This window comes from Camarhynchus parvulus, chromosome 4 (genome assembly GCF_901933205.1).
Source record: "Camarhynchus parvulus chromosome 4, STF_HiC, whole genome shotgun sequence".
NCBI lineage: Eukaryota > Metazoa > Chordata > Aves > Passeriformes > Thraupidae > Camarhynchus > Camarhynchus parvulus.
In genome coordinates this window covers 24,832,787-24,849,661 of record NC_044574.1, presented here as the reverse complement: position 1 = coordinate 24,849,661, position 16,875 = coordinate 24,832,787, and the positions used below count along the sequence as shown (strand labels likewise).

Here is a 16,875-nt window from a genome sequence, read left to right as displayed (position 1 = left end):
TATTAATATTTACAAAGCAGGATGCAGCAGCCAGTAATGTGGTTGACTACAGACTGAAATGCCTGATTGACCAGCAGATAAATATGTTCTTAGAAGAAAGGGGAAGGTGAGAAAGGGGAATGATAGCAGTGGGCAACCTCAGAGGGACCCCCAGGGAATGGGGGCCTATATCAGGGATAAACAGGGATATAGAAGTCAGTATCACTCCCCAGCTCAACAGCTACTTTGTCTGAATGTTATCTGAGGATACCAAATAGAATAAGAAATAGAACTGAGAATCTAATCCCACAGGTTAAGCAGTCATTTATAGTTTGTCCTGTGAGTCATGGGAGGGAGATGCATTTGGGACATATTTCTGTAATGTGGAGTGATTGTCTTTCTTTTTGTTGCTTCTGCCCTTTTAGAGCTTTTGCAAGTATGCTGTCAGCTTTTAATCAATTTTTTTTTTCCTTTTTGTAACTCAAGCCTGCATCTGAGATGAAGAAAATGGTTATGAAAGAGCAGCTTAAAAACACTGAGCATTCTTGCCACTGAGATTCTCTGGTACTGTCCAGTATCCTAGGTGTTGAAATAAAAAGAAGGTACTTCTGCTTTTAGCTGCAAGGGCTAAAGTAGAAACTGGAAGACGGGTCTGTGTCATGGAACTCTCCAAGTGATTGGCAATAGCAAAGTAAACTTACTCCCAGCACTAGTTAAGGAAAGAAGCACCAAAGCCTTAAGGGAATTTACAATAGCAACACAATCAAATATCCTGCCTTTGATCATTCCACTAACTCCTTTTTGTGGTGTTTTGAGAGCATCACTAGATAAGTCTTGCTGACTTTCAAAGGCCAAATTTAAAATTTGGTGGCATTTAATATCAATTAGCTATTTCTTTTAGGGAAAATACTGCATCTAAAAGGTAACTAATAAGCATTGCTCATGGTCAGAACAAAATATTTTAGTTCTTAACTGAAAACCAGTCAAAAATAATGAGTCAAAAAAATACAAGTTCAGAGCTGAACATTAACTGACTACAGTTTGTAAATGAATGACAAGCACATCTGCCAGATGTTGCCAAGATGTTACTGAAATAAAGCATTTGGGCCTATTCACTGTAACAAGTAAAGTTATGAAAGAAGCATGTTTTTATAAAAGCTGTATTCATTCGTCATGTATACCAATGCATTCAATTCTGAGATTCTCCTTCAAGCATCAAAATTATTTTAAGTACCTACATTTTCAGATTTTGGGAAAGGGAAAAATATTTTTATAGGTGGAGAGAGAAAAAAATTCAACCATTCTAAATGTCAAATACTTTTATATCAAATTACTTATATTCTAAAATAGTCAAATCATTCAACCATACTGCTGCTAGTATAATAAAAAAAAAGGGTGTATTTTATTGCTATTGCTCTGCTGTTAATGAAGAGTGATATAGCATATAACCACCACTGAAGAATGTGATGATTTACCCTGAATGTAACATAGAAAATGTGAACCATCTGGTTGACTCTGGAAGTTTGTGTTGCCTGCTAGGAAATTGGCAGGTGACCTTACAATATTCCTTTAGCTGGGATAGATTTTTTAATTTTGCTTCTAGGATTTTGCAGAAGATTTTGCAATCTGTTTGCTAAACAGTGCTTTCTTCAAGGGTAAACAGGAGGTTTGACATCTTTGGCTGGAAAATATTGACCTAGTGATGTAATCCAGAAATGGCTAAATCTGTCACGCACAATACTTACTGAGTGGATATTGGCAGTATTGGTGGTTTCCTGACTTTGAATATTTTGCTACAGATTCAGCTTGTCTTATCTATCCCAAACTTTCCTATTCCAAACTTTTCATTTTCTTCTTGTATATCCAGCAGTGCCTTAATGTCATAGCCATCTCTAACTTCACAAATAAAAATACCATCTTCAATACTGGACTCTGTTTGCAGTTGGGTATGAAAACCAGTGGTCTTTCCTGTCATCTTTAGCTTATCTGCCTAGACAAGACACTTTGCAGAATGACTTCAGAATTTTCAGATTAATGTATTTAATAAAAAATTGTGATCTCTTCATTGGTTTTACTGGAATGCAATAAATTGCCTATGTCAGAATTTCCCTGTCTCTCTCCTATTTAAGTACTGTTTGGGCTAGCACAAAACTGAGCTGGAAAAGTAACAAATGGAAGAATGTGTGTTGGTTCAAAACAAGATTCAGGTGAAATATCTCATGAATTCAGGCTGGGCACAGAGGATTTGTTATTTATTATTCTGTCATTCCATATAACAAAAATAGTTCCTTCTCTATATATTAATTAGTCTATGTCATGAATAATGATAATATTGAGAATATGGCTTAACTGGAAAGAAGCAAAGAAATTTTCCTCATTGATTTATTTCACTCATTCTACTGCACCCTTTCTAGAAGTTAGTTTAACATCAGGTGGTAGTAAATGTGACAGTAAAATATTTTTATGTTGTTGTGTTCTTTTTTTTTCTTTTGAGACAAAGCACTTATCACTTACAGGCATGTGGCTCTAATCTGAAAGATGAATTGGTTCATTCACTTCAAGTACCACATAACCATTCACACACCATCAAGCTTAACACTATTAAAGGGTAATTTCCCCTGTGGGAGCTATGCCCAGTACAGATGCTGTCGCTACACAGTGTCTTTTATCTTTCCATGGCAGGTAAGGAGATTTAAATAAGAGGCTTCATCAAGAGTGCAATCACAGACGTATTCTTCCTATTGAAATATCCATGAAGTAGAAAATAAACACTCCTAAAAATCTCAGTACTCTGAAATATTATCAAGAAGTCTTTGGTGTACAGTTCACACTTTGAAATTCTGGGTTGAAATCAAAGCATGTGAGATGCATCATGGGCTTGTAGAGGACAGAAAATATTGTGGGATAATTTGCATGTCCTATTAAATTCTGAATGTAGTAAAGCAGTTCCAAGTAATCAAGGAGTATATTTTGCCTTCATCTCTTATAATCATCATGATTTCTTTGTAATTTTCTCATAATTTCTTTAGCTTATTATTATGGGTTCTGTATTCTATCAAAATTGATAATTAAGTCTGTGGTGAAGTATTCTTTAGAACATAATATTCATATGCTTTTTCTCAAATATTTGGACTAAAATTCTATCTGCAGTAATTTTGCATCGTTTCATCTTAAGATGAATTGTCTAGGGAGGCCGATAAAAATATGCTTTCTGAGTAAAGTACAGAAAAGTTATACAAATAATTCTTTTTTTTTTTCTTCAAGAAGAGACAGTATTTTTTCACCTTATTTTCTCTGTTAAACTGTTTTTCTTATAAGGTCTTTGTTTCATTCACACTAGAATGAACCACCTTTTTTTAAAAATTAATTTTGTTTAACTTAAGGTCACAGAGTGTGTTGTCTTTGATTTAAATGCGATCAACAGTTATGTCTAAAACTTTCTTTAAATTTTTTGCAGTTTTGGACTCACTGCTCAGAATCATCTTATTAGTGAGGCCAAACCAATTCACATGGCCTGAAGATATGAATTTGAAGTTTTGCCAGAACACAGAGCATGTTTACAAAACTGTTTTGATGAAGTATGAGTAACCTAAGTGCTATTCATGTCAGAGAAGCCCTGCTGAGATTCACAAGCCTCTCTGTAGCAGTCTCATTTGCAGGCCAACATGCTTGGCTTTCCTAAATCACATAAAATTCAGGTTCTGCTCAAAGTGCTGAAGTTGGTATGTCAACAGCACTGGCCTTTTACCCAAGAGTTCAGAACTTAGCACAGTAATAAGTCAAAGCCTCACAGATACTAATTCTCCCTTATGCCTGAGGGAAGTCAACTTGCTTCTTCAAATGGATACTTTACCCTGAAGTAATTGAAAGTGAAAGGGACATTATTTTCAGGTTTTTTGAAGCTATTCTACTTTGCATTGACTATTGCCAAGACCCAGTTGGGTCAAAAAATGTGAAAGGGTGAGCATTTGGCTATCCATAGCAATGTGTCACTCATCTCAAAGGAGGAAGAAAATAGGAAAGGCTAAATTTCAATCCTCCTTTCTCAAAATTACTTTGCTATTATGTACTAAGCATTCTTTGGATCAAGCCTTTAATTTAAGAAGTGGTTTGGAATTTTGTACCAGATGAAACCCAATTTGGAAACTGAATGCTTTTTTACTTGAAGCAATTTGATGCCACACAGCATAAGGACTCCTACGCAGAGTTTTATTTCGTGGAAATTTCTATGCTGAGCTCTTCAATTTTTCCCATAAGTGCAAGCTGTCTAGAGCAGAGCTTGTCAAGAGCATTTAGATATTTCTCACACTGTATATTCGGTTCTTAGCACTGTTTGTTTGTTGTGTTCATAATGGATGAAGTTCATCCATGGCCAGAGGGACAGCTGAGGACTGCACACCACCTAATTCATATGTAGGCCTGCATATTAGCCTTAAAATAGACATTCAATGGGACATGGCCTTCTCCCCTCATCCCTTGTCCCCCAGAACTGAGTGAGATGTAAATTGTGATAACTAAACTTAGTAGTGAAATTTTCTTGACGAACTGAATGGAGTTGAACCCACATAAACTCTTACTGCTAGGTCCAAGAAGTGGATTTAGCTTTGATTTTTGATAAATAAGACAGATTGCAGTAGTCAGGAAACACCTTGTAAATTTGCCAGCCATAAAGGTACAGTTTTAACCTACAGATCTAGTGGTAAGAGTCCAGCTGAGTCCTGTGCAGGTCTCAAAGTGAATTCATGTGTTGAGCTGAGCTCTTAAGAACAGGATTTTCTTCTAAAACTGGAAATACCATTAATATGCCACTGAAAATGTCAGGGGTTTAGAGCTATCCTTTCAGAGCTCTTATAAGTAATCTTTTTTATAAATAAAGTGAAATTAGACATAAAAGGTAATAATTTAGCATTGAAGTGTGATATTAAGTACTCAAACTTATGGTAATGAAAGTGTTCCCACAGTAGCCATAATCTGTCATCAGATTTCACAGGTGACTTCTCTCTAAGCTTTCAGTTTAATGTTATACTTCCAGTCTTGGTGAAAGGTAATAAAAAACGTAGATATGTTAGATGAGCAAGTCATCAATGTGAGATTAGATGAGTATTCTTTTCTGTAATTGTATATTAATTATAGTTAATTTTATTTAGATTTTAAAGATTAAATCATAAAACACAATAGGTTTCATCTTACATTCACTCTGTCTATAAGGTAATTTTGAGACAAGAGGTGGAGGAGAAATTCATTCAGGGGTTTAACATATCTGTGTTCCAGACTAAAGGTCCCGTGTAGCCTCTGAAAATAAGGACTTTTCCTTATGTGAAATGTCTTTTCCTAATGTGGAAAAAATCACATTTTAAACAAAGTCATGTATAATTCACATACTGAAAAAATTATGAATCAAATTGCAAATAATATTGTTGAATTAGATATTATTTCTTCTGCAGATAAAAATAAAAATAACTTTTGTTCTCATTGCTGTTATGTTCCTGAACCATCCAATATACTGTCAGTTTAAAACCCTGTTGCGCTCCTATTTTCATTTTTATTCAATCTACTAGAAACATGAAATTTATTTACTGTTTCAGTATTTTACATCATTATTTTGATAACAATTTTGCTGCAATTTTTTGAAGATACTCTTGAAAGAAAAAATGTTCTTAAAGATGTTTGTTGAAATTCTCAATAAATATAACATATTTACAAAACATGTATTGCTTATGCAGGAGTTAGTTTTGTTTATGACTGTGTCATTTCAAATGACCTGATTTAATTAATTGGATTGTTTAATTAATTCAATAGACTATCAAGTAGAGCTGAGTTTGGGTTTTTAAGTACATTTGAAGAAACAGGAAAGTGTGAAGAAAAAATACCCTCAAGAACTTTTTTTTACTAAAATTACATCACAGAAAGACTCAAGATTTTGGGTTTGTTGGTTTGATTTTTATTTGGTTTGGGTTTTTACTTAAATCAACAAACAGGCTTTATTTTATAGTGCTAGCAAGGGAATTCATAAAACTCAAATTAGTTCACTTCTTTTATGCATATTTTCTGAAACAACAGTGAAAGATAACATGTTTCCAGTAGATTTCATCCTTTTTGATTGAGGTGGTGCATATTGAACACATATAAAGTGTTGGTTATGGTTTTTTCCCAAATGACCCTTTTTATATCATCTTCAACTCATCTGCATGTCTTGCATCCAGCTATAACTATTGTACTCCAGAGCTAAGATTTTCCATTATTCATTTCAACACAGTAATTACTAAAATAGCTAACTGCAGCAGTCTATGCATATGTTCACAACTTTTTTTTACATTTTGCAGTAAAAATAAACTGAATTATAAACAAAAAAAATTATCTTTGAGACACTGTAGGAATAAAGTAGCTGAGTGAGGAAATTAATTCATGCATCTGACACTGTGCATACAGGAAACCAGGTATTTGACCAAAGAAAGGAGAATCCTAAAGAATTATTTGGGTTGAAAGGGTCCAACCCCACCCTGCAGTGAAGGTTGGACATCTTCAACTGCATTGAATTGCTCAGAGTCCCATCCAGCTTAAATGTTAAACAACAGTCCCAGTCCCTTAAATGTTTCCATGGATGGGGCATCCATCACCTCTCTGGGCAACCTGTTCCAGTGCCTCATCACCCTCATTGCAAAAACTTCCTTTCTAATTTTACCCTCTTTAGTTTAAAATAATTATTCCTTGTCAAATTGCAACAGGCTCTGCTAAAAAGCCTCTCCTCATCTGTCTTGTAGTCCCTTTAGAACTGGAAGTCTGCAAAGGTCTCCCCAGAGGCTTCAGTTCTCTAGGCTGAACACCCCTAACTCTCTCAGCCTGACTCCCTAGGAGAGGTGCTTCATCCCTCTGAGCATCCTTGAGGCCTCCTCTGCACTTGCTCCTGTAGGTCCATGTTCTTCCTGTGCTGGGGGTCCCAGAGCTGGACACAGCACTGCAGGTGGGGTCTCAGCAGAGCAGAGGGGCACAATTCCCTGCCTGGCCCTGCTGCCCATGCTGCTTTGGATGCAGCCCAGGATGTAGTTGACTTTCTGAGCTACAAGCCTGTTAAGATCCGATGAGAGATGCCTCTGCCCGAATTAAGATGCACATGAGTCCATATGCCAAAGTCAGTAATACAGATTTAATTTAGCAGTAAATGTGAGGTAGAGAGATATAGATATAAACAGGAAAGGGGAGTGGAGAGAGAGAGAACAAGCAGAAGACAGTCACCACCCATAAATCCAGCATCATCCTCTTGGCCATTCTACACCCTGGACTTCTTGGTGGTGAGGGTCCCAAGGTGGTTAAAAACTTTTTATTGTCTACACAGTTCTCTTATTCTATTGGTTAAATTATTTCCTCACTTCTAATGCTAATTAGTCCCATGCTCAGTCTTTCTCTTTTGGGTTGGTGGGACATGAGTTGGCAGTCACAATTTCCCCCTGCCAGAACTTTTACCCCATTGGAGCTGACTTCAACATAACTGCTGAGTAGGCTTGCCCTGTGGCCTCCAAATTCTGCATTCTCTTTGTCCTTTGTTAGTGATACATCCTTCTCCCCCAGCCTTGTTAGCCTGCCCCTGAGTCTGAGGTAACACCTGGACAGGAGAACCACGTTTATCTTATCTCAAGATCCCACCATGGTGGCTTATTTTACTATCCAAGCTCCAGGTATCCATGGAGGCATATTTGGCAGGGGGATTCAGTGATTATTGGTGGTCAGAGATACCATCTGCCCCATAACTTGGGGTCATCTTTGATGCACGTATGTGATATGCATATGACAAGTTGCTTCTTTACACAGTTTGCCCCAGCAGGAATTCTTGCCTGGACACATTACCCAGGATGTGCTAACCAGATCTTCCTCCACCAGGCCTGGAGTCAGCACCATCCTGTCATCACTCCATCCTGTTCTTATCTCTTGGCAAGGTCCTTCTGTGGTAACAGTGCTTGAATATAATTTCTTTTGTGTTAAAACTGCTGTACAATTATTTAAGAAAATAAATGTATACAAAAACTGAAATATAGACAAGCAGAATATCATTATTTTATGTTTTTAATGTTTCCAGTGTGGTATTTTTCTCTGATGCAGGAGATAGAGCTAAAATTGGTTAAAATAGTTATTCAGACTGCACTTTATGAATATCTGCAGCAATTTATGTAAATATATGGTTACAATTTTCAGCCAATAGTTTTTGGCCACTGTATGATTTGCTGTGGTTTTGGCCTGTTCTTTCTCTGACTGGAGCTCTATTGCTCAGTTACTGTTTGACCAGGAAGTCTGAGAGAATTTCTTCTGGTTTCTGTTTTGGTTGTCATTACTGATAGAAACAGGCTTTCACGTCAGAGAATTAAGTTTATAAGTTTCTAGATAATTTCCTATGCATATTTTCTAGCGATTGAGAGTGATTCTTTTATTAGTTGGTTCTCAGGAAATGTTGGCTAAAATCTGCACAGAGAGCAACACAGATGAGGAGTAAATACAGTCAAAGTAAATATAATATGCCTTCCTGATCATAGAAATGTCTTTGAGATATTCTTTCAAGTCTATTAGATTTCGGAGTCTAGTAGCCCCCAGCTACCCTGGATTTGGCTGGGGTAGAATTGATTTTTCCTCCCAGGGGCTTGAACTGTGTTTTGGATTTGTGGTGAACACAGGGTAGATAACATGTTTTTTTTATTGCTGAGCAGGGCTTACACAGAGCCAAAGCCTTTTGTGCTTTTCATAGTGCCACACTGGTGAGGGGACTGGCGGTGTGTGGGTGGCTGGGAGGAGACACAGCCAGGACAGGTGACCCAAACTGACCAGAGGGATATTCCAGACCATGTGACATCATGCTCAGTATGTAAAGTGCTGGGAAGAAAGAGGAAGGGGGTCTGCATTGGAAACAATGGTATTTGTCTTCCCAAGTCACCGCTGCATGTGATGGAGCCCTGCTTTCCTGGAGGTGGCTGAACACCTGCCTGCCAATGGGAAGCAGGGAATTAATTCCTTGTTTTGCTTCGCTTGTGTGCACAGCTTTTGCTCTCCCTATTGAACTGTCTGTATCTCAACCCATGAGTTCCCTGGCTTTTGCCTTTCTGGTTCTCTCACAGATCCTGCTCGTGGGGTAGTGAGCAAGTGGCTGTGTGGTACTTGGATGCTGGCTGAGGTTAAACCATGATACCACCATAGCAGAGGTGATGAGTAAGCCCAGGTAAAGAGCTAGCTCACTTTCTAATTTTCTATGAGAGACGCAGCCAGATAGGACCATTATAGGAAAAAGAAGTGTCTGTTGGAACTGCCTGGAGGAGAAGTGCTACCTGGGAGCTGTTTGGAGAACTGGGCAGTGGAGAGGGCAAAAGGAATCTTTTTGTATCCTCTGTATCTTTGCAGAGGAGAATGAGGTGGAGTGGACTGAGATGCAGTGACTCACTTCAGCCTCTCCAAGTTGGGGAACCAGCAGCTGGTGGAGGTCCTGGAACAGACAGGAGCAGGAGAGACAGGTTGCAAGTCAGCGATTTTTTTAGTGTTACATGTGGACTTGGCAGTGTCAGGGTAGGATTAGACTTGATGATCTTAAAGGTTTTTTCCAACCTAAATGATCCTATGATTCTGTGTGCACAGTGAAGCAAATATACCTTCTCTGAGTTTTTAAGAGCTATTCTGCACTCCTGGAAAATAAGTAGTTTCAGGTAGACTGAACTACTTGAATGTCTTTGGTGTTATCTTGGAATGGCTGAGGAGGCACAGTGAAAAGTGTGGCAGCAAAAAGGTCAATAACTAGATGATTTTTGAATTAGAAATGTAGCTAAATTTATCCAATAATGCCTGGTGTTGAAAATTCAATAAATCTTTTGTAGATCCTTCTGTATATATTTTAAAATTCTATTGGGTTTCAGCAGGCAGAAAACACTGTGAGGAAAATCCCCCCTCTAGCAGAACTGTTGCTTCTGTTAATAACACACTACTGAGAAAGCAGTGCATAGGTATATAAAGAATTCTTTGTGAGGGAGGATTTGTTAATTTTTAAAAGGGGAGATGTGGGACAAACTTGTGTTTCAATTCAAGTCATTGTGAATTTAGGCAACTCAGTGGAGCATACAGAACTCAGTGCTGTAAGATACTGAACCTAAGGGCTGTGATCCAAAAAAGCATTTAAATACCTGCCTACTGTCATGCTCCTGAATAATCTTATAGGAGGAAATGGATCTTTTTTATATTCTTGAAGGTGTATTTCAATGTGCTTTTCTGAAATAGGTCCTTAGTACATTGTGGGTTTGAGCCCATGAGAAGCGAGGAGTACCAATAAAGAACTAAGTACAAAGCAACCAACAAGAAATAACATCTTGATATATGAAGTTGCAGCAAAAGAAATGGGCAGGAAAGAGATTTAAAGACTACTGAGTACTGCAAACAAAAAGCTTTAGTTTCTTAGTCATAGAGTGTGTTGTTATATTTGAAGAAGCTGAGATTGTAAACTAGATTAGATATTGATGTTAATCATGTTACTGAAAATCAGAGTAACAATACTGAAATCACTGTCTGATTAACGACTCAGTTTGATAATTGCATGCTGCAAAGCCAGAGTAGTTCAATAATGCCAGCTGACTCTCAATTTAGCATATTCATATAATCGTTTGAGGTATGAAATGAAATGCTAGATACAACAATAGAAGGAAGGCATGTAAATCTATTTAAGAAGGTGATCAAACTTATGAAAGAGAAGGAGGAGGGAAATCGCTGCAGCCATGTGTTAAATATTTGGGTTGAATATAATGAAGTAGAAAATTGCTTCTGTTTTTCACTCTGCATAATGTAACTACTAGCCCTGTAGGATTGTTGTCTCTCTTTGGCTCTTGATTATTCATGGGTTTCTCTAGATGGACTACAGAAATGGGGCACAACATCCTGGGATGCTGGCTAAAACAAAAGAAAAGCAGGTTGTTGAATGCTGCTATTGTTTGACTAATCTTTCTTTTCCTTTGTGTGTTGCTTTGTTTTGTTTTTCCCTGTCTCATATAAAATACTGCAATCTTCTTAGGTTCCTTTGAGTCACAAAACTGCACTGTCAAAAAGACCACTGGGGTGTTCAAATTGCTTCTGCATTTTTTGTAATTGTAATTGCATTTCTTATTTGTAATTCTGAGCAACAAAATGCTAAGTGAATCAAAAATCTTGCAACTCTGTCCCTGTGACCCGAGGTAGAGCTGTCATACTCTGAGTTTTGGTACTGGCAATGGCAGTAAACTGATGCTGGTGTCTGGATAAACTGTAGGGATAACCAAGTTTTCAAAAGATATTTAGATACCCAACCTGTTTGGATGCCTTTAGGATTTGTAGGAAAAAAACAAGTGCCACTAAATCCTCACTCTGTTTTCGTTTAGATCCTTAGATATCTTTGAATTTTTTCTCTTTAGTGAATACTTTAGTCCATTTCAAAACCCCTAAACTCCATAGATATTTCTGTCATCTTTAGATAGTGTCCTAAATTAAGATTGTGACATTTATATGATGTCAGCATAGCATCATTTCACTTCACAGCTGGAGTTTTCAAATAAGACTTCAAAACTGAAAATTATTGTACAGATTTAGTGGCTACCACTTATTTTTCACATTCATATTCTGCATAAGACTTCAAAACAAAAATTATATATGGAGGGAATAAGAGCCTAGATCTGATTTTCATGCATGTGAATTGCTGAGCAGTGCCTGCCAAGAGGCTGGTGGGCTACTCCCCCTGCCGTGGCAGAGTGCCTCTTTACCCAAAACTTCATAATCTCCTTTTCCCTGCCAACCTGTGCAGCAGGAGGCGTACAGCTGAATTCTGAGCTTGCACCAAGTCTGGGTAACAACTGACAGTAAGAAGTGTGGTGAGATAATTATAGGATAAAAAACCCCAAAACCCTAAAGACTCTGTCAGCAGTGAGTGATCTCTCTGTTATCCTAGGTTTAATACTCCTTTTTCTGTCTAGAGCTTCTGCAGACTTGACATCTGCAGAGCACAGTATCAGTAGATTGTTCAGGGAAAGTGAATTAAGAGCTTCCAAAAAAAATTAAATTCAAAGTCCTTGGAATATTTTTATTCAAGTGAAGAGCTTGCAAATTGTACAGTAGTATTTCCTTTATACAACCAAATCTAATTTATCACAATAAACTTCTTGCAGTGTAATAGCAAACTAGTTCATTTAAACTTGTGTGCGAGGATTTCCAGTGCAGCTAATTTATGGCCATCGTGCACGCTCCATTACCTGGATTCTGACACAGGCAGTGAAGTTATTCTTGCTGTAAACATTTTTAGGAGTGAGAATTTTGAGGACCGGACCTTCAATTTGTTTACCAGTTGGGTATAGTTTTTGTTGCCTACAAGGAAATGAAACCAACTTTTGCTAGCTGAGATTCTGAATCATGTTTTTCTAAATGGTATTTGATCAGTTTTATGTGTAAAGCAGTGCTTGCTTAATACTTTTTTTCTCCTACTTTTTATTAGGGCCCCCTCAGCGAACAGTTTCCCCCAAACAAGACCATGAAGAAAGGAAGCACGACAAAGTTTTGGACAAGGGCAGTGAAAGTGGGACTTCCTGTAACGAGTTGTCCACCTCAAGCTGTGACAGCCACTCGGAAGCGAGCACCCCTCAAGAAAATGCCTCCAGCACTCAGCCATCCACAGCCCACCAGCCAAACACTCTGACGCTGGATCGCCCATCTAAGAAGGCCCCGGTGCAGTGGATGCCAGCGCCAGACAAACGCAGGAACAGTGAACTCTTTCAAACTCTCATTAGCAAGTCCAGAGAAACAAACCTTTCCAAAAAGAAGGTGTGTGAGAAGCTGAGCGTTGAGGAAGAAATGAGAAAATGTATTCAAGATTTTAAAAAAATCCACATTCCAGATTACTTTCCAGAGCGCAAACGTCCCTGGCAGTCTGAACTCTTACAGAAATATGGGTTATAGTAATCAACTGTTTCCTGACGTATCTCTGAGGCATTTGATGTTTGTTACATTGCCTCTTACTGATGTCCTCCTCCTGGCCAACTCTGCCACCAGAGCTATTCCTGCTGCTTATTTCTTTCTGTGAACAGTGGATGTTGGATAGTACATGTTTTTCTTTAAATATATATATATATAAAGATAGAAATTTTAAAAATGCAAAAGGTGTCTCATCTAAACCACTTCATAGTAGCAAAGAAAAAAATTGCATGGTCAAGAAAGATGGTTTTTGAACCACAGTCTGTTGAGCTTCATTATTATTTTGGAACATAACAAATAAAAAATCTCAATCATCAGTTAACACCTCATTTTATGTCACCATTAAAAATGACTCAGACTTACTAAGGATGAAGACATACAGGGTTTAAAATTCAATTGAACTGGTTTTGGAACTAATTCCCAACATTCTCTCAATGTTAATGCAATAAATCAAATACCTATTTTGCATGAGCACAATATTACACATAAATCACACAAGAGCAAGAGGTTGTCTGTTGCTTGGAGAATTACTTGTTTGATACCAAGCCTATAAACGTAAAATGTCTAAGGGATTGAATTTATTTGTTCTGGATCTGTGATTTTTTTGTGTGTACAGTGTTCTTTCTGTATGTAAGGATGGTGTAAATATGCCTTATATTGTTTTATTATTGCACCAACAACGTTCATCTATTAGTGCTTGTCAGGATTATTTCTGTGAAATGCGAATTTATGGCAGATTGTGAAAACTGGTTTGATGGTCTGAAAGTTTTTGTTATGTTAGTCGCTAAAAATGGAGAAAAATAAAAGAAACTTTAATGTATTTATTAAAAGAACCATCTAGTAGATTTTCTTGGCTGTTGTTGCCTCTCCTTTTTAAATAGAGTCAAACAAGTTTTTACTTTTGTTCAGTGTTTTTGTAACTACTCTGCTGGAAATAAAAAAACAAAACAAAAACATATCTCAAGAGTGAGAAAAAATATTTAGGGTAGTGCAGTTTAATTGGAACTGCCATACAGACCCTAAGAGAAAGAGAGTTATGCTAAGAAGCAGAAGAGGATGAACTAAAAAACTGAGTCGTTTTACTAGCAGAGCGGAAAGCAGTTCCAATTTGACAAGTTCACAAAAATCAGCTTAGAAATAGAAAATTTAGAATACCACAGCAGAGTGTGCTACATTTACAAATGAAAAGTTTCTGTGAATAGTCAGCTCTATATGGCAAACCTGTTATCTCAGCCCAGATACGGGAAAATAAATTCCTTTCTCATTACAGAAACACCAAGAAGACAACTGTGGTTCAGACAGCCACAGCTGAAATGGATAAGGACTGCTGGAGTTCACAAAAGAGCTGCTGAGTTCTTACAGATTTCAAATTATTACTGTGAGCACACAAATGTACACATCCACATTTAGAAGGGTTAATCTCCATACATGCTCTATAGCACAAACTGCACAGTTGTATAAGAATAGGTGGTTTCCACCTTATGGTAATTTTAAATGGTTTAGCTAAAATGGTTTGTTGTTTTTAAATGGTTTTAGATAAAGTAAAGAGGACGTCTTGAATTATAATTTCCAGGGTTATTCCTGATACCTGTATTACTTTTTAGTCCTCTAAAAGGCCACTTTAAAAAATTTCTAATAGTTTTTTAGAAGCAACATCATTCACTAATTCTTTTCTTAACCCATCTAACTAGTTGTTCTCCTATTCAGATAGTTGGCTTCAACATATTTTGACAACATTTTAATAACTTGAAGGACCACATCTGGCGTAATTCTAGTCTGAGCTGATGCAGACCAGTATGAGACCATTTGGCATCTCAGGTTTGCCTTCATGTTCCTTGCTTGCTTCTTCCTGGTCCCAAAGACCCATTCTTTCTTTTGAAAGTTTAATACTTCTTAGACAAGGTTATACTTTACTTTCTATCTTTTCTAATCTTTGGATTCCTATTCTTTACCTGATGAAGCTTCCAAATGTTTAATCATCACTTATCCTCCAGTGGATACAATTCTAGTTTTACTTACTCCAAAGTTAGACTGAGAGCTCTGTTTCCACCTGGGATAATACATTTTAGATATAGACAGCATCTTGAGCATTCCTAGTAACCCTTGTTGTTGAATTTGGAGGTTTTGCTTTGCCTTCCTAGTTATTCTCAGTATTCCAGGAAATGACTGCCTGAGGAATGCTTAGGTGATTTTTTCACGTATCTATTGGTTTTAATTTGTCAGTATATAAATATTTTTATGAGCTATTTTTTTCTATTATTATACTGCCTAAAATTTCTCAAAACATATTGATTCATTCTTGTGGAGAACAGATACGTTGATATGTGTTTTTAATACGTAAGTACTTGTAAGACTTTTGATAACCACTTTCCGTGTGTTCATGAGGCGTGAGTGATGTGGCAGGTGAATGACATTACTGCTACTTGGTAACCACAGTGTCATCTTAAGACAAAATTATTTGGTTATGGAATTAGACAGTGTATACTGTCCTTCTTTCAGAGTGAAAAATTCCAATGTGTTGTAGTCAGAAAGAGGGGGGAGGAACCACAGGTCATGACAATCCCTCAGTTGTATTCTCTAATTCCTGTCACACTTTTCACCCAGTTAAAGCTCTAACCCTATCTATGTAATTATTATTCTACAGTTTTCAGACAATTAGGGAGAACACAAGCTGAGACATTCAGTGGATGCTGTGGGTGTTGAGATGGCTACAGTTGGTTGAAGGCTCCCAGGTGTTACAAGAGAATTGTATATTAAAAGCACTTGGAGGGTTGATTGTTTCCTATTGTCTTACGTTCTTCCTATGTTCCAATGATAGCTGCTTTTTCTTCTTTCATTTTAGTCTTCTTTTTCTCTTTTCAGCTGTTCAATTTGTTACGCACTGGAATAGTCTACCATTGCAATCTGCGCGTTTTATTGGGTTTCAGCAGAGACAGTCAGCACACTAAATATCCACTCCATTTGAAGTTTATGAAGATAATGTTTTTCGGAAAAAGAGAACCTGAAATAAATCCAAATGCTGATATTGGTTGATCCTCAATTATAATCACAGAATGGTTTGGGTTGGAAGGGACCTTTCAAAGGTCATCTAGTCCAACCCTCCTGCGATGATCACAGACATCTTCAAATAAATCAGGTTGTTTGGAAACCTCTTCCAGAGTCTTACCACCCTCATCATAAAAAATATCTTACTGATAACTAGTCTGAGTCTACCTTCTTAGTTTAAAACCATTAAGCCTTTTCCTTTCACAACAGGCCCTACTAAGCATTTGTCCAAGTCTTTCTTATAATCTTGTATTTTCTTATTATCAGATCTGTGTCTCTCCAGGTCAGAGGGGAGGATGTTGTGGGTACTGTGTCAAGGCCTTACGTAAGTGCTGATAGATCTGTAGCTCTTCCCTTCCACTGATGCAGTCACTCCATCATAGAAGACCCCTGGAAGTTCAGGAGGACTCTCCCTTGGTGAAGCTGTGCTGGCTGTCTACCATAGCACAGCTTCTAAGAGGATCTGTCCCATGATCTTCCTGGACACAGAGGTGAGGCTGACAGGTCAGTAGTTCCCATGATCCTCTTTCCATCCTTTTCAAAGATGGGTGTCAATTTTGTTTAGTGTAATTAAAGACTAAGTAGTTTAAGTGAATGATTTAGTGGTAGGTTTAGGCGGTAACTGCTTTGATAAAAATTATTTTAAAAATTAAATAAGAAAAAATACAAAGAAGTAATTTAACATGTAAATTAAGCAAGCATATTTCTGGCAGGAAAGCAATAGAATTCTTGCTTCTGCAGATTTTCTGTCTAAATCAACACAGCTCCTTACATTTTGGTCTTATTGAAAATTCAACGTGGAATACGTATCCATTATGTTTTTTCAATGAGTTTAATTCTTAATATTTAACATGGTCAGAAATATGGATTGGTATAGACTAGACTAAACATTTGAAACTGATA

The 16,875-nt window shown here is 37.3% G+C and overlaps 1 protein-coding gene across 1 annotated transcript in view; it reads left to right on the top strand.

Moving 5' to 3' along the window:
- KCTD8 (potassium channel tetramerization domain containing 8) overlaps window positions 1-13,772 on the top strand; it is a 92,378-nt gene extending 78,606 nt beyond the window's left edge. Inside the window, exon 2 of the mRNA XM_030947453.1 lies at window positions 12,452-13,772. Coding sequence (XP_030803313.1) covers window positions 12,452-12,912 — 461 coding nt within the window. The 3' untranslated portion in view covers window positions 12,913-13,772. The remainder of the gene's footprint in view (window positions 1-12,451) is intronic.
- Window positions 13,773-16,875: the final 3,103 nt, after the last annotated feature.